The sequence below is a fragment of the Cynoglossus semilaevis genome, chromosome 8 (assembly GCF_000523025.1).
Source record: "Cynoglossus semilaevis isolate Cse_v1.0 chromosome 8, Cse_v1.0, whole genome shotgun sequence".
NCBI classification, from domain to species: domain Eukaryota; kingdom Metazoa; phylum Chordata; class Actinopteri; order Pleuronectiformes; family Cynoglossidae; genus Cynoglossus; species Cynoglossus semilaevis.
Window position 1 is genome coordinate 5988283 of NC_024314.1, and position 23652 is coordinate 6011934.

At 40.6% G+C, this 23652-nt stretch overlaps 2 protein-coding genes and 2 non-coding genes across 4 annotated transcripts; all 4 read right to left on the reverse strand.

Annotated features, from left to right (window-relative positions):
- Nucleotides 1-1558: 1558 nt before the first annotated feature.
- Nucleotides 1559-11732, reverse strand: trim8b (tripartite motif containing 8b). The gene is made up of 5 exons (XM_008314296.3): nt 9187-11732; nt 4987-5082; nt 4235-4500; nt 3762-3877; nt 1559-3651 (listed from the first exon to the last, which is right to left on the reverse strand). The coding sequence occupies exons 1-5, from the start codon at nt 9790-9792 to the stop codon at nt 2927-2929; spliced, it is 1809 nt and encodes a 602-aa protein (XP_008312518.1). The 5' UTR covers nt 9793-11732; the 3' UTR covers nt 1559-2926.
- st6galnac1.1 (ST6 (alpha-N-acetyl-neuraminyl-2,3-beta-galactosyl-1,3)-N-acetylgalactosaminide alpha-2,6-sialyltransferase 1, tandem duplicate 1) lies at nt 11058-23476 on the reverse strand. The gene is made up of 13 exons (XM_025057446.1): nt 22578-23476; nt 22047-22080; nt 21840-21948; nt 19528-21228; nt 19130-19292; nt 18890-19052; nt 18199-18337; nt 18011-18114; nt 17515-17598; nt 16414-16513; nt 12674-16088; nt 12506-12587; nt 11058-12332 (listed from the first exon to the last, which is right to left on the reverse strand). The coding sequence occupies exons 4-11, from the start codon at nt 19699-19701 to the stop codon at nt 15879-15881; spliced, it is 1137 nt and encodes a 378-aa protein (XP_024913214.1). The 5' UTR covers nt 19702-21228; nt 21840-21948; nt 22047-22080; nt 22578-23476; the 3' UTR covers nt 11058-12332; nt 12506-12587; nt 12674-15878.
- Nucleotides 13538-13651, reverse strand: LOC112487438 (U5 spliceosomal RNA). The gene has a single exon (XR_003050500.1). It is a non-coding gene; the product is annotated as a U5 spliceosomal RNA (small nuclear RNA).
- LOC112487439 (U5 spliceosomal RNA) lies at nt 14816-14929 on the reverse strand. The gene has a single exon (XR_003050501.1). It is a non-coding gene; the product is annotated as a U5 spliceosomal RNA (small nuclear RNA).
- Nucleotides 23477-23652: the final 176 nt, after the last annotated feature.

Consider the following 23652-nt stretch of genomic DNA (forward strand, 5'->3'; position numbering starts at 1 on the left):
GACAACAGTACATGTTGAAATGCAGACCCACCCTCCACCCCTCTAACCAAGTTCATTCTTGACTTGGAGACAGCAGATGGAGCTGTCATTCACATCACCTGATCCTTGTCAACAGCTGGAGTCGAACATTGTATTCTTCTTCTTCTCTATATTTTACATCTCCTTCTATAGGCTGCCTCCTTCTCCATGGGGCACTAAAGCAGATACCCTGTTTGATTTGGCTCAGTTCTGTGTACCAGATGCCCTTTGTGACACAAACCTCTCCTTCATCCAGACCTGGGACCAGCAGCAGGACACAGACTGTGGCCCTCGGGCTGGTTATGAGCAATGTGGGATTATATTCATTATTATCATGGAAAAACATACGGAAAGCTGAATCAAGGCCACTCAGTATATTCACCTACACATATACCAACCTATCTGTCCAACACAGGGCCACGAGTACAGGAAAACTGTCAATCCCATTCACAATTTTAATTTTTAATTTTAGTTAGGTCAAAACTGAGAAAAAGGGAACCTGGAGAAAAAGGCTATCAAATCTACCTGCTGTTGGGCAAAAGCACAAACCACTTCAAACCACTTTATCTGCTAGTATGACTCCCATGTTTTAGTATTTATAAAGCAATGTTTGTAGGCTGACCTTGTTGAAGTGTCCTGCTACGATGAAGCCACCATCCAGGTGTTGCTGCTCAGAGCAGATTGCAGCTGAGCTAAGTTAATAATGGCAGTTAGTTATAGGATGTACACAGCCAACAAAGGCAACAGAAAATGTGAAAACACAGGAGCACAAAGATCGGTGAAGCCGGACATCGAAGCCTGACCAAAGCCAGCTCAGATTTACTGTAGGACTACATCAGTTAAAAGGATTTGCAAAATAAAGTGTACTAAAAGCACAGACGATTTCTAAAGTAGGAGCCCTCTCTGAGGGAACTTCATCACCTCAGCGTGTCTTAATGTTCATCCTCCGACATCTTGCTCAACTCAAACATCCCTGAAAGTGCTGGCTATGAGCAAAGGATTAATGTGATAGCTTAATCGGGCTAAAGGGAGAACACACACACTCACACACAAACGGAAACACACAAACTAATTTCAAGATTTGTTCTCTCCATCCTGTTTCACTCTCTGCAGGCCTCCACCCACACGGACCCGTGAGCCCTGTTTGAAATGCAGGCGAGTGTTTGGTTTTTTTCAAATCCTTTATGAGGAATAAACACAATACTAAAGAGGGTACAACCAAAATGTATTGGATGGTAACAGTCTTTACATACCACTACTACCATGACAAGACAATGTTCTTCGTGATGACCTGACTGTGAATGTTAATGAGAGGTTTGTTAATGTCCCTCACGACTGTTAAAAAAAGTACATAGCAGTGGGACTACAAAACCATATCAATGTAGACTTACCTGTAAAAATGTGTAACCTGTGTGTAAGAAAACTTTACAGGACTGCTGTAGTGAATTTCTGCTGCAATTCAGTCAAAAAAAAAAAAAGAATACTGAAAGTAAAACAAACAAACAGCAGGACTTCAGACATATGAAGTTGACAGCAGAGATTGGTTTAAATTTGTTTATTTGGAACCCTTCTCCAAATCATGTCTGTAATGTTTCCATTTCACAAAATATTTACAAAAAAGATACTTTATGTTGCCTTTTCCTGTTGACGTCGACTCCTGTATCAGCTTCTTTAGGATGACGAACCATTTCTTACATCTCAAAGTCCAGTTTCATTCTTTTAGAAAAAGTTCATGAAAAAATTCTGCCGACAACGTTTCTCTTTCACTCAATTTTTTTAACCACTGTTCTTCTTTTTTGAGTGCTTTTAAAAAAACTCTCTCTTGCATGCTTTCAGCTGCAAACAGGAAGCCAAAAGCTTGTGTGCTTATTGAGAGGAAGTGACATCTTTGCCCTGCAGGAAGTACAATTACAGCATCACCAGATCCTGCAGATGCTTAATTGGTCTGTTCTGTTCACTCTTGCCTTGTTCCTCTAAATTCAGAGTCAGTCTAGACGAGCATGACACTGAGTGATGTACCAAAAAAATCACAAAGTCGTCATAGTTAACTAAATGAAAACAGTTCTTTGTCAGAACAGTTTCTGTCCTGTCGGAAGCCTGGTCGCAGGAAGGGAGTGCTAGACAATAAGCGCTGATTTTCCAGACGCTCTGAAGGGACAAACGACCCTTCAGATGCAGCTTTTAGAGTCCCTAAGTGCCTGTGATTCAAGCATACCAAGGCATCCACATGTGCCTCGTGGGTGTCCATGGAAGAGCATTTTGTGTTCAAGCTGTACGATCCATCCCTGAACTCACTAAGAAAGGAAGTGATGCTATGATGGTAAAAACAAACAAAAATATCAGGAGACAGAAAAGTCCAGGACGGATCCTTTGGTAAGGGATCTGTTTAAACAACGTCTGCCAGGCAGAGAAAATGTGATGCTAATAACATAAGACCAGTGACCACAGTACGACAGAAGGGTGATCATTTCAGATAAACACTGTTAAATGGGGAAAAATGCAGTGACATTATCTTTCTATTTCAAGAAGAAGAATTCTCTTATCAGTGTCTCAGGCCTTTCTTTCTCATAACTCACGTCTCACGTCAGGTGCTGAGCCGAGTTGTGTCCCAGTGAGTAATTGGCTGTTTACGTATTCTACGTATATTACACTACGTGAAAAAACACTGATCCAAAATGAAGAAAGGAGGAAAATTAAAACACAGATAGATTAACCCTGCCCCCGAATGTGTGTGCATGCTCTTTGTGTGTGTGTGTGTGTGTGTGTGTATAAACATTATATTATTATTGGTAGAGTATAACTGCATTTGCGATTTTTCCAGTTAGTAAGCTGGTAATGATGTGCTGTTTGTTACCTTTATATCCGAATGTGTGTGTGTGTGTGTGTGTGTGTGTGTGTGTCTACTCTGTTAGCTGGTGACATAGTGCTTTGTTGAGGGCTGCCCATAAAGCCCGTAAAAATCTGCATGTCTGTGCGTCTGTGAGGCGTCTATCCAGTCCCTCACTGCCAAACCCTGCATAGACGGACCTCCAGAGGCCAGGCCAGGAGGAGGTGGGTAGTCCTGGGCGCTAACCCAGGGGAAGGAGCCAGAGCGGGCGTAGGGCGGGTGGCTGCGGTGGCCCGACACGGAGGGCACTCCGGAGCAGTAGCAGTTATCCATGGTGCACACCAGGATCTTCCTGCCGCCGTACTGAGGCAGCACGGCCTGCTGGGAGGAGTGTGAGGAGCCACTGCCACCGGGAGCAAAGTGCGAGGAGCCAAACACACCACCTGAATGATGGTTGGTCAGAGAGCCGCTCCCACCCCCTGTCCCGCCACTCTCACTGATGTGAGGTGGACCACAGGCACCGAGGGGCTGCTGATTGGTGGTGGACTGACCTTCTCCTGAAGAAGAGCTGGAGCCCAGGTAGGGCTGCTTGGCTAGTGACGAGGAGGACGATGACGAAGAGGAGGAGGAAGAAGAAGAGGAGGAAGAGGAGTCCTTGAAACTAGGAGCGGAGGTTTTCCCAGAGCTCCCGTTTCCCTCTGGAAAGGCAGTGGAATGTTTCCGTTTTTCTGCTCCAGAACCGGAGCTCTGACCACTGGGATAAGCAGGAACTGACTGCAGGAAGCTGGAGGGAGGGGTGAGGGGAACTGAAACAGACCAGACAGAAATGACCATTCAGATAAAAACAAACAAAACAAAAGAAAAATAAAACACAATCAGGACTTGGATGCCATTCAATGACTTTTTGAGATCCTACCTTCCAGCATTCTCTTCAAGCTCTTCTCTCTTTTAGAGATTTCAGACAGGAACAGTTTAGAGTTCAGATTCCCCACTTTGTAAGGAGGGAGGCTGCTGCCCACACACGCCTGAGACCTGCAGCAAGTGGCAACGGTCAAGTATTTCACATCAGTGCTAGATCTGCCCTTAGCTGCAGCTAAGTGCTGCTAAACTTATGTTTATTACATGAAAACTTTTTGTAAAACATCACTTCATTTTGTAAACGTGTTCTTTGTCTGGATCCATGTTAACAGATAAATGCACTTAAATAAACAGGTCATTTTTTTTGGCTAATAATCTAGTACTTTCTGTGTAATTAAACAAAAACAATTGAAGCTAGTTTTATACAGCAGGTTCAGATGAACTTATCTTAACTCATGGCTCCTCTCTGTTCTGCATGGAAACATCAGCTCTGTATAAAAAACCCTGTTCAGACGATGACCGTTCTCTCACCTGTCTGTGAGGATTTTCACAGGTTTGGTGTTCTTCATGAAGCTCAGCTCCTCTGCCTTACCAAAGGCAGTGTGAATGGAGCTCAGCAGCTTCTGAGCCTCATGCCGCTGTTCTCCCAGAACAAGAACCTGAGCGGCGTTTTCCTGGCAGAACCGAGCTTGGGCCCGGTCCACAGCCTCCAGTGTGCGACCCAGATCCTCCTCCAGGAGCTGGTGCATGCGCTGGTACTGCAGGCGCACGTCCTCCTTCAGCTCACATACTCTGTCCTGAAACATGTAACAGTACCATCAGAAACAAGGAGAGAAATACCTCGGGATTCTGGTGCTTTTGATTCAAGTCATTGGCCAATTTATTCATACTATTCAATTCAATTCAATTGTTATTGCTGTTAGGCAATTTTAGCATTCTTTTTAAATAACAAAATGCAATGAACTATAATACATTTAATATTGTTATTTTCTCTCTGTGGTTGCTACTCATCTAATTGTGCAACACTTGTTTATCTGACATTAAACAAACACGTAGTTAATTGATTGGCCTACATACACGTGGATTGACTGTGAGTTACATAATCCTGTCAGCAAAAACAGGTTATATAAAGGTATATAAGAGCATCGTTTTTTAGATTTTTAGGGAACAGACAGTCATTCCAGACCTCATTCTGTCTTTTGTTACATAACAGTTTGGTGGAGAGTTGATAAAATTATGAGTGTTCATGTTTACTCCTACAGAGCTGGAGCATAAAAACATACCTCCACAACACACTTGTCAGAGTCGAGCTTGCAAAGCTGTTCTTCGATCTCCTGCACTCGCTCCTCGACGCGCTCCTGCTGTCGTAACAGGCTTTGCTGCAGGAAAGAAAAGAAACTCTTTAGGTCTGTGACCGTGGTTCCGGCTCCATCATTCCAACTACACAACTGTGATATCTGGATACAGCAGCTGACTAAATTAACCTCACACACATGCGACACACACACACACACACACACACACAACTCCCTGTGGGGGAGTTGGGAGAGGAAAGCTGCCATGGCAACCAGCAGCTATTTTGTGTTTTTAGTGAGTGAGGACTAATGTGGGGGGAGTGACGAGCAGCGAGTGGAGATAGATAAATGGGCACATAGTGGCAGAAAAAGCTCTCTCTCCTCTCCCCTGAGCGGACCTCTTCTCCTCTGTGCCGCACTTCATTTCTATGAGGTGTGCACATATTCACAGAATGGACTCTGCTCAGGGAACTGTGGCAACATCACTTGTTATTTCTCTTTACGATTGCATATAAATGACAGCAGAGTCCAAACACCATAACAAACTGTCCTTGTCAGATTCACAATCCCTTATGTTACCTCCCATTTCTACTGTCATCAACACAGACACCCTAATCCCTCTGGTTATTAATATTTCATGTAAGATATGAACAATGCAAGCTCAATATTTAATGAGGAAAATGCTGATTAGTTGATTGGTTCTGAGCTAAAATTGTTTATACAGAACTACACAACCCAGAATGAACAGAGAAGCCTACATAGGCTAGGCGCTAACATTAGTGTGCTAGTCTGAATGATGATGACATGCAAGGAAAACATGTTCACAGCATGCTTTTCAAGTCTGTGGATATCAATAAATACATTTGTAATCCATCTAAAAAGTTATGTTTGAATGTGTACTGTGAGTGACTGAACAGGGAACAAACAACAATCAGACTTTCATGATGTGATCATAAAGGTCAAGTTGATGAAACATGTCTAATAAAAATCCATGGCAATATACCAAATAATTATGAAGAGATTTCATTCAGGACAGCTGCCAATGTTGCTTTAAAAAAATCTCTCATTAATCTTACATGTCAATAGTCTGTTGTTCTCCAATGGATGAAGGTCTTAATGCACACCACCATCATCATCATCATCATCAAAATCCATTCATACCCACTGAACAGCAGCTGATCTTATCAGTTCCCTGCATGATCAGCTGCTGTGATAGGAATGAAAATCTGCACAGTCCTGGGCCTCACCAGCACATGTTTAGAAACCACTGTCCTACATATTGCTATCTCTTCCTCTCTGGCCCTCCCACACACACACACACACACACAGACACGGCTTGGTTAGATCCAGGACTGTGACCTGGTTGTGCTGATTGATTGAGTTAGGCGCCGAGCAGAAGCCAGGGGAAAAACAGGGCCGAAGGATCTAGAGCTTCCCAGACAGTGGGTGAGGGGTGGACGCCAGATGAGTGGTGCTAGCACATGTATGTGATACCTTTGGGGGAGAGAGAGGGAGAAAGGGTGGAAAAGGGGGCGTATAAAGAGGGTAAGGTTGCTCTTTAGCTGTCATTTCACCACAGTATCTCTTCCATCAGAGCAACAAGACACAAGAGCAGGGCTGGAGGGAAGGTCTGTCCTTGTCAGAGAAGGCTGGTGTGAAAGAGTGAGCTGAAGTGATGGGGACAGTAGTTGTGTGTGGGTGACAGGAAGTGAAGAACAGCGACTGTAGGTGGGTGTGTGTTTGTAGGGGGTGGTTCATGCTGTATTCTTTGGTCACAAAGAAAGAGCTACAGAGGGACAGTCAAGAATATTAACGTTATTAGCCCTAAAATCTGTCTGTGGTTAGCACCTGGTGTTGAGGAACCAGCCGTAAAGAAAGGTGTCCATGATCGCCACAAAGGATGATCCGCAAACATGATACGTCAGCATCTTCATACCAGATGCCCTTCCTGGTGCAGCCCATTAATCAAAGCTCAGGTTGGGGTTCAGCCTATAACTGGACCGCAACCAGCAACCCATTTGGTGATACTGGTCTGACAGCATTCACAGAGAGTTAACAGGTTTCCTGACGGGGGCAAAATAATGGCTATATTGAACAAGACATACAACAAAAGCTGACAACTATTTTTTTTAAATGCCAGCATGTGGGAGACTAATGATGATTTATAACACTCTTATAAGGAATGGCCATTTTGTCGACACAGAGTTCTACCTCTGCTCATTGTAAGGTATTTTTACTGTATATAATTTGGATTACATGCTGTTTGAATTACATTACATTTAGCAGGTGCTTTTATCCAAAGCGACTAACATTGAACATAACAAATAGAAACCTACAAATGAAGTAACCAATGAATTTAAGGTATTGAGTTTTTAAAATGTTATATTGTAAAATATAACATTGAAACATCAACCTGGGCTCTGAGATTTTCACTATTTTCCACTGTCATAACGTGAAGCTATAACATAAATAGAAAAACTAAATTAAGAATGCCTTAAATCAATGTCAAGACTTTGTCGCATAACTTGGAGTTAGGGTTCTTTCCTCCGAGGCACAATTTTCCATAAAATCATAAAATCTGCAATAAGTTCATAAAAAGTCACTTCACAAAGAGCAACGCTCCAGGGCTTTTTCTCCAGGCTAACAAAGACACGACTTTAACCAAAATGAATGAGAAGGAAGCTTGAATTGTTCAGTGATATTAAAAAAAAAAATCAGGATTTTAAGAGTGTTCATGCAGAGGCAGTGAAAAATAGTCTGGCTGTAATTTGAGGTATTAACTTTTTTTTTTAAAAGGTAATGGTGTAAAAATGCTAATCAACAATCCCAATCACATTTCTGTATTTGAGATAATCCAACATATCTACCTCACTACATTTCCCCATTCTGCAGATAACGGGGCTGATAAATGAAATCCAATTGTTTATTCATGCTTCCTGCTTTAATTTTTGCTTCCTTTAAAATGTCACTCAGCACACATGGCCACAGATTCATGTGTTTATGCCAAATTTCTTTCAGTAATGTTGCATCAGACTTTTGGAAATGATAATTGATGACTGCCTTCAGAACCAGAACATCCAGATTGAATTAGACTCTGTTTATTCTACTGTGTTTTACTTAGACCAGCAAACATTCAATGATCTTTTTTTGCCCTAGATCTCTGATTAACTATACATAGAGCTGAGTCATAGCTTTACTAACAGGAAACACACCCATCTACTACATAGTTGACACCTAAGATGGAATTGTGGGAAACACATGAGTCAGTCTGCAAGGAAGCCCGAAGGTTTCAACCTCTGACTCAAAGTCGCTGTCATATGAACCTTCAAAGAAGAAAAAAGGAAGATGGGTTTCAAACTGTCGACACAGAGCACCCAAACCCTAGGAAAAGAAGAGATTCATAAAAAATAAAAAAAATCCTAAGGAGACCAACAAATCCAGTGACAAATCACTTTAATCCCCCTTCCTCCTGACTCTATCCCTACCCCCTTGACAAGTGGCGATCCCTGAGCTAGGATGCACCTGTGCTGGGGAGATAAGGCCCTCTAAGGGGCCCTTCATTGTTCCACGCTCAACTGCATTGTTTGTCATTCCAACAGATGAGAAGGGGCTGGAGTGGATCACAACTAAAAATTGTAGAGGATAGACTGGCTGAGATAAACAGTCTGCAGGCAATTACTTACAGGACTGGGAAATTTATACAACTATATACTATATGCTATGTCATAGAGTTTGGTTATCTGAAAAACACACAAGAGTCACTTCTATTTATGTTTAAAATACAACCTTTGTTTTAGAGCAGTTTGCTTTGCAATGACAGTGTGTATTAGAAAACCATCAGTGTGTGAGGCTGTAGAAATCAAAATATCTTTCTGTGCTTTTGAACCAATATTTATAAAATAATCAAAATAAATGACAATAGGGCATAAATAGATTTTGATGCTCAGTCCAATTCAGTTTGAGGATTTTTGAAGACAATAACTAGGTTCATTTTCTGCTACCAAAACAGAAAGGTGTATAAATGTCTTGACCCATTTATGTAGGTTCTGGTTGGTGGAATATGAAATCAATAATGAAACATATTTTGTTTTCCTAGGAACCAAAGTAAAGTGTGGTTCGGTGTTTACCACTGACCTCTGTGAATTCTACAACAAAAAACAACAAATAACCCTGTATCATCATTCTTACTCTGATGTCATTGCGTCTCAGCTCCACATCGGTGACAGCATGACCATGGCTGGGGTGGCATCGGGCGAAGCAGCAGTACTGACACACTGCTGTCTGCTCGGCCTCACAGTGGTACAACCTGTACTCATCATGCTGAGGGCAGGTCCAGGCTTTCACTGCCTCCGCCTCCACCAACAGGTGCCCCAGGGCGGAACACGGCTGCTGCAGGTGTGTCTGGACATGAGACTGGCAACACGGGGCATTGCAGCGCAGGCAGACTTTAACTGCTGGGAGTGGCGGGCCACGGCGGCACAGGATGCACTGCAATGCTGGCGTAGTGGCCTTTTCCACGCTCAGGGCGTTGTACTTCTCCACTATGTTAGACAGTTTGTGGTTCTTCTCCAAATTGGGCTTCTGCGTGTAAGCATGATTGCATTCGGGGCAGCGGGCCAGTGTGGAGTCTTTGGCCCAGGCCTCGCTGATGCAGCCCCGGCAGAAGTTGTGCTTGCAGGGCAGCTGGATGGGATCTGAGAACACGTGTAGGCAGATGGGGCAAATGAGCTCCTCCTCAAAACAGTTCCTCCACGTCTCAGCCATGTCAGAGGCCATCATGGTGCAGGCAGGCATACACTACTCTTTTCCACTTTTCCCACACCACTAGGCCTCACAGGAAACCTGACACTCTAAAAAAAAAGTCTTGAGCAAAAAAGATAAAAACAGACCTGGTTCTGTCCCGAAAGATCAGAGTGTGTATTTTGACCCTTATGACCAAATTAGACTCCTGCGTCTCCCTGACAAGATGACAAGTATTACTTATTGCTGCAGCAAGAAGGCAAATTCCAAAAAGAAAACTGTCCAGAGAAGGCTTCAGGCGAGGTGATATCAACAAGCTACAAGGGCTGACGTTACAACGGTTACAGTAAACAGTGCTGTAATTTCCACTAAATCATGCTCACACTCACACACACTGGGCCTACCTTTACAGCTATGTGTGAGTGGGTGGGTGTGTGTCTTTATAGGTTTTCAGAAACCTGAATGCCTGTCAGCTACAGGTAAACCATAAAACGCAAACAAGGCACAGAAAACTAAACACCTACACAATTATTCAACGTGGTCATGAAGAGACACTTGATCCTCTCACTACTCAACCCCCTACCTTGAGACCTTCCTTCCTCCCTCCCTTTACTCTACCCTTAGATTATGACTGAAGGAGGACCAAACAAATGCATAAAGCATAAAAAGCATGAGGAAGGACTGCCATAGTCCACACCCTGATTACTCATAAAACACATAAAACGGATTGTTATATTTTTACACCTGAATCTGTTTTATCGGGAACTCAAGGACGCCTGAATCATCTGAATAATCAACGCAGCGCACTGCTTTTGTCTACGGAATCATAAATAAGTCTCTACCAGCGATTTAATTATACATAGCAGGCAGGAAACCAACCTTCTCTCAGGTCAGATTAGCGACACATTCTCCTCCAGAGCTTCAGTCTGCCGTAAAAAGCCACATTTCTACGGTGATGAATAATAATAATCACGCCCGCGATGTGGCACAGAGCGCATATCTGTACACAAGGCCTAGGCTTTTCCCTCTCCGCCGGGTCTTCTGTCGACAACAAAAGGCCTTATAATCTCAACAAACCTAAAACAAATCATACCCGGATCATGATTACCGGGCTGTTTACTGCATAGTTAATCGTTTTTCATAGCCTAGTCCAGCTCCTGCGCACAAAACAAAGGCTTTTAGGATCCGCAGGAATGTTGGCTGCTGTTGTTGCAGAGCCTTCAGTTTCTCCCCCCTCCGACACATCTATCAAATATTCTAGTGTTTCTCTTATTTTTCCCCAAACACTGCTCTAGTAAATTATTCTTTTTACTTTGGCCTTTTTTAGCCTCCTCACGGAACGTCGCCTCAGCCTGTGGCCAACAGCAACAACAACATAATTGTTCCACTTCCTTATCTCGATTTAAATCGCGTAAATTAACTCCGACGTCACCTCACCATTTTCTACCATAGCCCAGGTTACAGATAAATAATAAACTCCACTGGCACCGTTGCCCTACAAGGAAGCTCTCTGTCAACGGGGTGTGTGGTCGTCATTATTTTTTAAAGCAGCCATATTTATATATTCAACTGATATAGATACCAAAATACACCCAGCTAATCTTAAAGGGGACGTCGCTTCTTCTGTCCTTGTTAGGGCTAGCTGTCATCAGCCATCTTGTAAATCCTCCTTTTTATATAAAACAGAGGAATAATAACCATTGGCCAGACTGTTTCACCAAACCTGCTTTTCTATTCGGTAGATGACCTACGCAGACGTATAACACACACAGTCCCGTCTTTGTCGAAGAAAAAGACGCCTTTTATAAATCGGTGTTGTAGATCCAAACGCAGGACGGACTCGAATATACGTGGTTGTTTTATCCTGGCCTTTTTCTTTGCGCTTCGCCCGGTGTGAGTCGCCTCCGTGGGTCATGAAAATCCAACACGGTTGTGAATAATAATATGTCTCTGTTTCTCCCCCACCTCCTTTCTTCTCTGGCCGTCAGGCTTAGGAGAGAGGAGGAATGCAAGCGAGCTGGACTGCTCACTAAGCTACAGTCAAGTTTACTACATGGAGGATAAACTTCCGGTTACTGTTTTAAAACATTAAACGCCTGTATTTATTAAGCGACACAGAAGTCCCTTGTCCATCAATACTTGTTAAACATGTCAGTAGCTATCTTTATTTACTTGTTACTAGAGTAGAAAACAAGCACAATACATTTCTTTAACCAATTGGTTTCAAAAGTAATTAACAAAACAGCCTCATTGTGACCACCAAAGCACCTGAAAACAAACAACTTATCAGGATTAGTTTTATTTTTTATAAGCAGACAAATACTGTATATCGTAAGAAAAACTTGAAAGTGTTATACTGTACATGGTACAATAGTCATGTGTATTGCAATATTTAACAAACAAAACAATTATATCAGTGGTGCTTTGGCCCAGGGGCAGTGTCTCTGTTAATGATGTTGAACCCCATGGTTCACCTCCTGAATCCCGGTTAGGGCAGTTGGTGCCTTCCAGTGGATTCACCACCCACAGGAAGGTTCACGAGGGGCTGGTGCAGTGTAGTGTGATTTAGGTGGCGGTCGTAGAGACTGCTGCCCCTGAGATCCGGTTATGGATAAGCGGAGAGAGATGGATGGATAGACAATAATATCAGGAATAAGAAGTAAAAAAACAACAGCTTATTAACACTGTTAATGCAATGGTCAGCTATTTTAGTGAATAATTTGTTTAATTTGTAATTTTGCTATTCAATATTGTATATATCTTTTACCACTCAACAGTCAGAACATCCCAACAGTCCACCACAGGGGAACATATACATAACTGGGCCTTCAGATGAGGGTTAGCAATACCTGCAGGGCAGAAGAATAAGTGATGCACTGTGCATATGATAAAAAACAAATAAAATAATGTACACTTTATCATATATTTTTATAACCTTTGTTTTGAAGGCTCACAATTTCCGTTTTCCAGTGCGACTATGGCCGTCTCTGCTAACCTGACACCGGATTCTCAGCAACATCAGCCGCCCCCTCCTCCTCTTCCTTCTCCTCCTCTACCTCCCCTTGCGCCTCCTCCTTCCCTTTACTTCTCTCCCCTCCCTCCTTCCGGATCAACGCTGGGCCGTCACGTGACCTGTCACACTACTGATGTGTGTCACGTTTTAAACGGGAGGAGCTGAGGGATGAAGCAGGGAGGAAGGGCAGGGATTCATACTTAAAGGGTTTACTGCATCTGTTAATGCGGTGTGTGTGTACTATATCCTCTACTGTCTATATATGTACACTAATAAAAATGTGTTTAGTTGCCTCGTTTTTTAACCTTGCATACGTACGCCACTGTAGACTCCATCATATTAAAAAAAGACATTATTGTCTTACATTCATATTGTTGCATTGTTTTCTATAAAGCTGTACGTTTCATTCAGTTCGGTTAAATAATTTAATGATAATTTCACAAAATGAACCTTGGCATTGAGTTACACTAAAGCGTCCCAGTTATCAGATTGAGTGCCTTTAATTTTTTAAAGTGACACTACATTAAATTTCAAACTCAACACAATAAAACAAACAAATACACATTTCGAGAAAAATCATCCATGGTTGCAACACTCAACAATATTGCAATGATAAAAAGCTGCCTTTTGCGGTTTGTTGTTTGATTTCTGCTCTGCGGGGACAGCTCTCTCTACCGCAACAATTCCAACCTGCCACTAGACTACACTCAGAATTCGGTTTTCAATAAACCTTTAGCTTAGCACCCCTATAGATGGTTTTGGAATTTTTTTTTGACAAAAGTAGGAAGCCCCGCGTTAGCAGGGCATCAAAAAATTGAGATAAACTCTTGTTGTTCCTCTCCACGGAAATCTTTAGTAAAAGGCGAAAGATTTATACGATCTGAAGAGAAACAAGAGTGAACTGCCTCCCTTACAGCTCAAAAGGCATCGAGATCCACGGCAACAACGTTTTAGCTCATGGGTTACATTCTTTAACCTTGTAAGGACCCCATGTAAATTACTTAAATAATAGAATAAACAAGAATAAATGCACTCTCACAGATATTTTAGAGTTTCAACGTTGGTAAAATCGATTTCTTATATAGTAGATGAGTTTACTTTGGTTTACTGCGCAATGCATCATGGGACTCGCTTATCGCTAAACTACAATATATACAATCACAAACCAGCTATTTTCTAAAATATATAACCATTATTTAGAGTTAACAGTTGTACTATGTTGCTGGTGTTACAAAATACAGCATTAATGTTTAACTGTTTCTTCTGTATGAGTGTTTTACTAGCACGTGTGGAAATTAATAGGAATGCCAACATTGCAGATTGCAGAACAGCGACGCTGTGTGGTAAACAATAGTTAATGCGTAGTCATACGTTTTGGGGTTAACGTTAAACAAGTTTATTTTAAACTCAGTGAAGAACAGGCCTTTGATTTTCTGAGATAATATTGTTTCTTTTTGCAAAAAATACAACAAAATCTTTCAAATCATCAAGTTAGTGATGATCTGTTTTCTGTTCTGGCGAATACTGTAACAATATTTACATCTTATACGAATATCATAAGTTTTTAAACTTCTAAAACCGGGCTACAATGTGTTGCTTTGTAATCTTCCATTCTCGTCCCTGCGAACTGCCGTACTTTTGTGGAGAATTTCCTGTAAACCCATAACTGGAGCTGGATCACAGCAGTATCAACTACAGACCTATTTAAGGATTTCCTTTGTTCTACGACTTTCAATATATTCGGGAAGAGTAGCTAAGCTAAAAATAGTGTTACCCGTTGATCGGAAACCAACGTTTGTGTAAAACAACGTATTTTTTTCTGACAGTTGTCAAGTTACATGTTTAATTTTGTATTCCTAAAACAAGTACTTAAATAAAATATATTTATATCATAATTGATGATCAACGATGACATTGCACATTGTTGAAACGACTTAAATAACCAACGCAAACTGCGGACTACGAAGTTTCTGCATTGTTAACATTTGCCAGTTAAGGACAACGTATAACATCAGCAAATTGAGCAGAACCGTTTAATTGTCGTTTCATTCAACAGCATAAGGAAGCCCCGCGTTAGCAGGGCATCAAAAAATTGAGATAAACTCTTGTTGTTCCTCTCCACGGAAATCTTTAGTAAAAGGCGAAAGATTTATACGATCTGAAGAGAAACAAGAGTGAACTGCCTTAACAACGTCGCAAAGGCCATCTAGACGTACAGCAACATCATTTTAGGTCACGGGTTGTTACTATTCCACTCATAAATATAATATAATTCTAGTTATCTACAAAATAAATGCACTCGCGTGGATATTTTCGAGTTTTAATATTGATATAATCGATCTTTTATATAGTAGACGAGTTCTTTGGACTGCTGCGCAATGCATCATGGGACTCGGGTTTCGCTAAACTGTGTAAATCATAGCAAACATTTTTTTATTTTAATATATCTAAACATATTAGTGGGTTTACTAAAGTTAGTTTATTAAATATTGGTAGTGTTACAAAATACAGCATCGGGTCATAAATTTAATCTTCTGTATGAGTTTGTTTTACTAGCACATTAACAAGAACGCCACCATTGCAAACTGCAGAACAGCGACCCTGTGTGGTAAACAACAGTTAATGCATAGTCATCATTTGAAAATATAGATAATATCGTTTCTATATACAGTAGTACCTTTAGTAAACTATAAACATCCAACATATCTAGGACATTTTAAACAACTAAATCTTCACCACAGCCTCGGAATATGTGTGTTAACAAACCACTGCTTACTTTAATTTTAGTATAGCGAATCACACTGCGGCGCAATGCATGATTGGACTTCTTTGGAGATCTTGTTCAATTGCATTCATACAAAGATCGTATCTTTAATATGAACCTAACTTTTATCACTTTGATGGGGAACGTTCTTAAAAACGTGTTTTCGTTTCGATGATTTTGTAATATAGTACAATGTTGTGTATGCGTTACACTTTACAAGAACACACGTTCGAGGCGCTGTAAACCGTAAAACAACGACACCATGTGGTAAACTGCGATACATGCGTGTGAGTTGAGTTGAGCATAAGCATATACTCAATTAACAAAATAAAACACCAAATTATGTAAAGAACAAACGTTACCTTACGGTGACTTTGGCTGCCCTGCCTCTGTTTCTGAGTCTGTTCTTTGGTATAGTTTTATTATTTTACTCTGGTGTAGTTTTTGCCATGTTTTCATCTCCAGGATGTAGTCATGATTTATGTACATAGTAACTGGGGTTTTAACACTCTTTTCCACATAGTAGTTGGGGTATTTCTCATAGTCCTCTGTAATGAATCCATATGCATTCACCTGGGAACAAGGAGAATTGGGATAATACAATTTTGTATATATTCTCATGGAAAAATATCTCACAATATGCACTAGTGATACCAAACAATCTATATTGTGTAAAATATTTCTTTCCTTTTTTTTCACATATTTATACATTTGACCTGTGAATCCATGAATGAATGGCTGCATACACTTATCAAAGAACTTCAAGTTTCTCAGGACAAATACATTTCCCCATAGCTGTAAACAAAAGGATATTGTTCTACTGGCTTTTTTTTCACACAGAATTTCCCAAAAGTATTTATCTGCGCAGGTTTGCCTCAATAATACTCAGGTAACTTACTGTGTCACAGGTGTGGAGGGCCAGGAAGAGGGTGAATGCTCCGTTGGTTGGCCTGACCAAGGCCCAGTGTGACTCGTTGAGGTGAGGTGACAGAAGGAATCTGTATCAGGACGTCACTGTTATTATAGAAATGCTTCTACATATAAACTAACATTGATCTGGTCTTAATGGACTCAATAGCGACTCTGTCTTAGCTCCAATTTAGTTTTAAAAATACTATTATCTTATTTGAAGTCAATTGAAGGCAATTTAAAGTACTTTTGGCAACACAATTTAGATTATATTTAAACAATGCTTATATTATTTTCATACTTATAACATTAACTCAACTCTGTTTATTAAATCTCCATTGGGCTTTTATTGTATTATATTGGGAAGCTATTTTATTATTATAAATTATATTTAAGTATACCTTTCTGGGAACAAATTATTTAAGCATATACATTTTTTAAAATGTATTAAGGTATACCTAGGTATACGACGTCGTAATAAATACCAGTAGGTATTTTTGCCTCGTAGATTAGCCGTTTAGCTAATATAAATGTTTCGTCTGCTTACCTTAACTTGAATGACGACGTTTCAAAATTGCCACAGGTTCGTTTCTCTAATAGTCTTTCCAACTGTTTCTTGGAATGTGTCTAGTAAAAGTATATCTGAACTACCGTCCATGTTTATGACACGCTACTTCATAAACGAATCGAATATCCCGACTCTGGACTCCATAATGTCTTCTGTTTATTGTGGTGTCTGGTTGCTTCCCTATGATTAGATATCTGTTTGAATTGCCCGCGTCTATTAAAAAACATAGTTTTGATTGGCTGTCTCTCGTTTCCTCTAATTTGCATAACATACGGTGCAGACTGGACGTTTCATTTCCCAGATTCTTTCATATTTTGTTTTTAATTAGATTACTAATTGCATCAAAACAGTTCGTTGATCTTTCAAATTAGTTTACTAATTGCATCAAAACAGTTCGTTGTCAATTTGCCACAAGTAACCTCTAATTTTTGTAGTTTTCGTCCTACATAAATACACAGATATTTACTGACGCAGTGTTTAAGATTATATGTTTTTGGTTTAGAATGAAAAAAGATTATTGACCTGTCTCTCACATATCTGAGGAAGTCCTGGTGTAGAACATAGAAGCGGCTCACATTGTACCGTCCAGCGTAGAACGTCCTTGGTCTGATGGTTGAAAACACAACAGTGCATTTGTGATTAAATGACAGGAAGAGACTTGTGAATTTGTGTTCATATAATTAACACTCCTCTGGTGGTTGTGGTTAAACTGGATTAACCTTGACTACACAGTCCTCTGGGTGGATCTGGAAGAGTACAATGACCTGAACTGTTGTCAGCTTTTACCAAATAGGAAAGTCTCAATAAAATACACCACCAAAAAAAAAAAAAAAGAAGAAGAAGAAATCTAAAAATGTTCTGCTTTATTGAATGCTATTCAATATTTTGGTATTTACTGTGCTCCCATTCCACTACCTTAGGCTATATATTTTAAAAAGTGTGATAATGCAACAATTCAAACTTTTCCCAGTGTTCCATTTTACTGAACCTTGCAGGTGGAAAATGTGTGATTATTTACACGGTGTTCTTGTGTCGACCAGTAGTGACTCTTTCTCCTCTGATGAGAGCCTGCAGCCAAGTGAAATCGCACAAGCCTTCAGGAATCAGCACATGTATGATACCCTGGGACAAAGAAGGAAAGGAGGACAGGTGAGGGTCTTCTTCAAACCATGACAACACCATCTCAGTACCACAGAGTTTCAGTACCTCATCTTTGGGGACAGATGTGTATCCGTAAATCTTAAAGAACTTCATTGAGGCAGTGATGGAATGCGCCGTGTGAACATACACTGATGTCTTTTCTCCAACATCCTCCTCGTACCCGGTGATGACCGCACCATTCATCCTGCCAAACAAAGTAAAACACTTTCAGCTAATAAAGACAACATGTGCAAAGATGCTATGCTACAATTGAGAAAATATTCAGCATCTAAGATATTTGCCGACTACCATCACATTAACACATCCCGGTGCTGCACCTATGTTGACATCCCTCCCTTTTCTCACTGTCTTAATAAAAAGTGACATGTGTGACACCTGTGAATAATGCTGGTGATAACAGGGGTCTTAACCCTTCAAATGCGTGAATAGATGCCACTGCTGGGTTTGTGCAATGCAGTGAGAAAACAAAGCAGGAGACAGACTTAAACATACACATGAAATGACCTCTATGCATCAAGTCATTCAAAGAACGTTCAGTGTGAGACAAAATAAAGAAGCAAAATAGTTGACTGGACAAAAAAGGGAATGAAAAATGGTTCAAATTCTGACAGGTTGAAACATATTTCTGACATTGTGATACGTCATATTTCAGACCCTTTTGATTGTGAAACATTAGCACAAAATGCAGAGTAAATGCTGAAAAACAACATTTTTAAAATTTAATATTCTTTCTTGCCTGAAGACATAATCATGTGAATCGATCTCTGTCCCCATTCTAGAGCCATTAAGAATCCCGGAGGCGCCCACCACAGCACAGCGCACACAGCCATCGCTGCCTGGCTTTGGTACGAGCAGAGGTTCTTTAGGCTTTGGGATCAGCTTCACTGCATTCATTACATCTGCAACCCAGAAAACACACCACTGCAAAAAGGGCCAATATAAATCCTAAAGTAACCAAATGCTCACTGGTGCCTACCACTGTAATTGTACTCCATAAAACCAAAAGGGTTGTTGTAGTGTGAGAGCCGGTTCCACTCGCTCATATTTATACTATCTTTGTGCAGAAACAACCTGATGTTGGGCAGGAAAGACTTTCTGAAACTGTCATCCTGAGAGTTTTGCAGAGACTGAGCACATGTCTGAAAATGTAGGAATAAACATTGAAAAAGGAATAAAGACTTTAGGTAAATCATTTAGAGTATCTCAGAATTATTTAGTTTCACTGTGGGTATGTTGAAAATATATCAGTATTTCTGTGAAACAAAAGTGGTACCAGCACACCCAACTCTGATCCAGGAAATAGGACTTTTCAAGTCAGCAAGGATAGTTTCACACACAGTTCATTTAACACAGACTCATCCACAGGGAGCTTACTGTCTGTCTGCTTGGGGTATCTTGGTTGTAGACATTGTCAAAGATCCATTGAGGAGCACTCTTGAAGGAACTTTTGAAGAGCACGGGCATGGGGGTCTCAGCCACAGCTCCATTTGAAGAGGTTTCATTGGTTTTCAATGAGACGTCAGTTTTTGCAAGTGCTGTGGTGGACATTTTGGATAAACGATCGACTTCTCTGAAAACATGACTGGAGAGAGTTCAGTGGATTAGAAATAGTAGCCGTTGTATTACCATGTAGTATTGAGCTGCTCAATCTACTACAAATAAACATAAATGGCTGAAATCCCACTCACCGAATGTCTTTCAACGTATGTCCCAATGTGAAAACAAGCAGCACAGTGCTGAGCGAAAGCACAAAAAATATAAAAAAGGATCTTGGCATCTTGAAAAAAAAACAAAAGAAAGAAAGAACAGGTTATAAACTTCTGTCTAAGGAAGCCAAGAGTTTTCTGTCCTTCCCCGGTCGTGTTTACAGATTACCACGAGTTTTAGAAACTGAGTCAGCCAGGGTGACTGGGCAGGGCTACAAAGCTATATGAATTAAGGAGCAAATACTCACACACACACAGAAACTTTTAATACACACCAGTGTGGTTTATTACACAACAGGTCTCAGTCTGGCAAGTCTGTAAGAGTTCAAACGTGTGATTCATATCTAAAGCAATAATGTTTGTCCTTTTTTAATTACAACTTTTAGTCACAGAAATGTATAATAACTTACTAATGCTACAAAAAAAAGAAAAGAAACAGATGTGAATCCAAATGAAAGCAAAACATATTGAAATACTAGTTTTAAAAATCATGAAAACTGATAATCCTACTACAGTCTTACTGTACTTGATTAAACAGGAACATTTTGACAAATTGGCAAAGATGAGCCTCTAGGACTGTGTGAAAAAATTAAAGAATAATAAAAAAGAAAATGTAAAAAATAAAGGAGCAAATGCCAATAGACCGAATACACATAGTGAGGTAATCTAGATTTATATTCAGAGAAAGTCAAGATGTGGATCAAATGATTACCCACAATGCATTTAGCCTATTGTTGCTGCCTGTCAGGGTGATGTGGCGATGTCACTTCCAGCCAGGATTCACCAAACACAAAATGTAACAATGTGGTTCAAAAAGACAGATTTATCATTTTTACTGGAGGAATGATAGTTGAAGAGTCCAGACACAGAGAGTCTTTGGAATGTTTAGGAGACGGAACTACAGATAAATGAATATCCTGACATTGTGTAACCTTGCAGCAGTGCCACATCAAAGGCGTGTCAACATAAAAGCAAAGTTGGTCAAAAACATTATCACGCGTAGGCTGATTGTGGAATGCCAGTGTTTGACATCAAAACCCTAACACACATTTATCCATTTGGGCTGTTGGTTAATATTTTTAGTTGGGGACTTTAGTGAAGTTGTTAATGTACACATCAGATTGTCAACTACTACAAAAGACCAAATATTTGATTCTTAAAAAGATAAAAAACTTGAGATTACAGGAGTGCTGAATACTTTGAACAGACTTTATGAAGTATTTCTGTACTGAAGACGGTGAGAGCAAACTAGTCTCAAATAGAGTAGAGTTTGAGCTGCTCCTCCATGTCTCCTTCTGACACGTCCCCAAACGTATCCTTATTGTCTCTCAGCAGCTGAAAGATGGCAGCCAACTGTTCCTGCTGCACTCTGAATGACACGCACAGAAAAATTGGGAATGAACATCATTATTTGTTTAGAGAAAAAACAAAATCTGTATACTTTTTATACGCAGGTATTGACAGCTACTACTTCGAGACAGAGTTATTCTTTGAGTACACGCCTGTGAACAGCAAAGCTGCCCCTGGCACAGAAGTCTAATGAGAACACCCTCTTGAACAAACATTCTCACAGATGGTATATGGAACCACTCCTAAATCTTAAACATTGTTTGTTTAGGCTAAAGTAAAACAAATATTACTGTTTATCTATAACACATCATGGTGCTATGACTCCTCCTTGTGGCAGAAGAGTGCATAGGTTTAACAACCTGCTGATTCTGTTCACAGCATTTTATAACCAATAAGATTAATGTCTGGAGACTCAATCAACACCCGCTTTGACATGCCTGATCAACACATCTAATTTGGGGATGGGGTTGGAAAGGAGTGTGGACAGCTGTGATCACTTCACTTAGACCTCATGGATATAAAGCAGGTATCTGCTGCCCCCAGAGGACATGAAGAACAGCTAAACAAAACTGATGTAAAGGTTAAAAATGACTTATGAGCTTGTTATTGTACACTGGACTTTTTATTAACCTCTTCTCCTGGTCCAGCTCCTCCTGTGACATCATCTTTTCCAAGTGATGGGATCGTGCCTTTCCTGGAACATACTTTATGGAACTGTCGGAATCTGACTCCATGTCATCTAATAAAGCAGATTAACATCAGGGTAAAATCTTTGGAAATGTTTGTATTTTTAAAAAAAAAAAGTACAACAGTTCATGACTTTATGAAGGTGCTCACCGCTGAAATCAAGGCTCTCAGTAGGTTCTTCATTCTGGGGGTGAGAAAAAGTACATTTTAGGAGCTCTCATTGTATCAGAGCTTTAAGGGTCAGATTTAGTTGGACAACGACAAATAGCTATTTGGTCTCAATCAATTCATCTCCTGAGGTTTTTTAATGCATTTATCAACACATACTATCGTGCATCCCTACTTTGCATAGCACTTGTATTGACATTTTGAGCAGCTGAAGACAAAAAACTAACAGTTGGCTTTTATTGGTTAGGGTTGACCTTTGCCCAACAACAGTATGCCACTGACAGCACATAGTGACGTCAAATACTTGTTTCGAGTGGCTTTGAGAGGTCTTTTGCTAGCCTTAGAAAGATTAAATGTTATTTGGTGAACCAAAAACATCCCCACGGCTCCCAAGCCTGTATTTGGTAACTTAATCCTTTTCAGTTGTCCAGAGACATGAAGTAAACTTACAGCATGCACCGCCTCGACTATATACCGGTGACCGTGAGAACTCTTCTCATCTCACCATCTCACCTCCTTCTCCCTCGGTAAATGCCCGTTATGTTCTGGCTCGGGTTGATCCCTTCCTGCTGCAGACCCCTTCAGTCTTTGCCCGGAACAGACGCTCGCTGCAGACCTGGAGCCGCTCAACAGGAACGTTGCAGCGACGATGGCGAGAAGCGTGAAGATAACTGCTGCTACAGCAAAAGTTAGATCCATAGCTGCGGAACTCGGATACTTCTATTCGGTTTCCACTGCAGCCGTACAGCATGGAATCAGTCAGCCATTCTTACAGAAATCCGACTGACCAAACATTAGCATTGACGAGCGCTGATTAGGGAATAGTGAGGGATCGCCCTAGTGTCCGAGCCGAACGTCACATCCTGCGGCCCCGCCCCCCACTAAACGCTGGATGGACTAAGAGCAGCCTGGCGGTGACAAGAAGAGGGTCCACGTCAGGTGGCCAAGCAGTAAAGTACTTCACTGCTCGACGTGAGCCGCTGCAACGACTTCGAGTGTCTGCTGTAATCCCAACAGAACCAAATCTGAGGGATTACAGGATTTGTGAGAGCAGGGAGGAAACACGTCCACAGACTGCAGTCAAAATGTTTTAAGATTTTTCTCTCCTTTTTTTAACAGTTTAATAAAAGGATAAGAAATCAGATGGAGCTAGATCAACACTATAACCAAGCAAAGAAAAAAACATGTTTGCTCTGATTTCTAATTGTTCATTTTTGGTGATCAAGTGATCAAAAAACAACAAAATACATTCGTTTTAAGTGGGTAATTCAATTTGATTGGTATCTACATTCATTTAGTCCATAAACGTAACCAACTTCGATCATTTACAAAAGCAAAACAGAGGCTGACTCCCTTTCCTAAATTTCAAAATCATTAGCACACAAATGAACAACTCTTTAGAAGTTCCTAAGGCTTGTTCCAAACATTCGTTCCTAAGTTCCTAAGGCTTGTTCCAAACATTCTTTTGATTACATTTCATTTGTTCCTTCATCTCATCCTTATGCCTCACATTTATATGCACTAAAATATGTTTATAGACATATACTGTTTCAGCAGTGCTCAATTATGTAGGTAAAAATTTCAAATT

Coding starts and splice junctions, on each gene's coding strand:
- trim8b (XM_008314296.3), bottom strand. CDS start 9,792: ATGCCTGCCTGCACCATGATGGCCTCTGACATGGCTGAGACGTGGAGG. Junction 4,501..4,986: donor CTGACAAGTGTGTTGTGGAG/GTATGTTTTTAT, acceptor TACATGTTTCAG/GACAGAGTATGTGAGCTGAA. Junction 3,878..4,234: donor GTGAAAATCCTCACAGACAG/GTGAGAGAACGG, acceptor CACTTGCTGCAG/GTCTCAGGCGTGTGTGGGCA.
- st6galnac1.1 (XM_025057446.1), bottom strand. CDS start 19,701: ATGTCCACCACAGCACTTGCAAAAACTGACGTCTCATTGAAAACCAAT. Junction 18,338..18,889: donor TCACATGATTATGTCTTCAG/GCAAGAAAGAAT, acceptor TTTGTTTGGCAG/GATGAATGGTGCGGTCATCA. Junction 16,514..17,514: donor CTCAGATATGTGAGAGACAG/GTCAATAATCTT, acceptor GTCCTGATACAG/ATTCCTTCTGTCACCTCACC.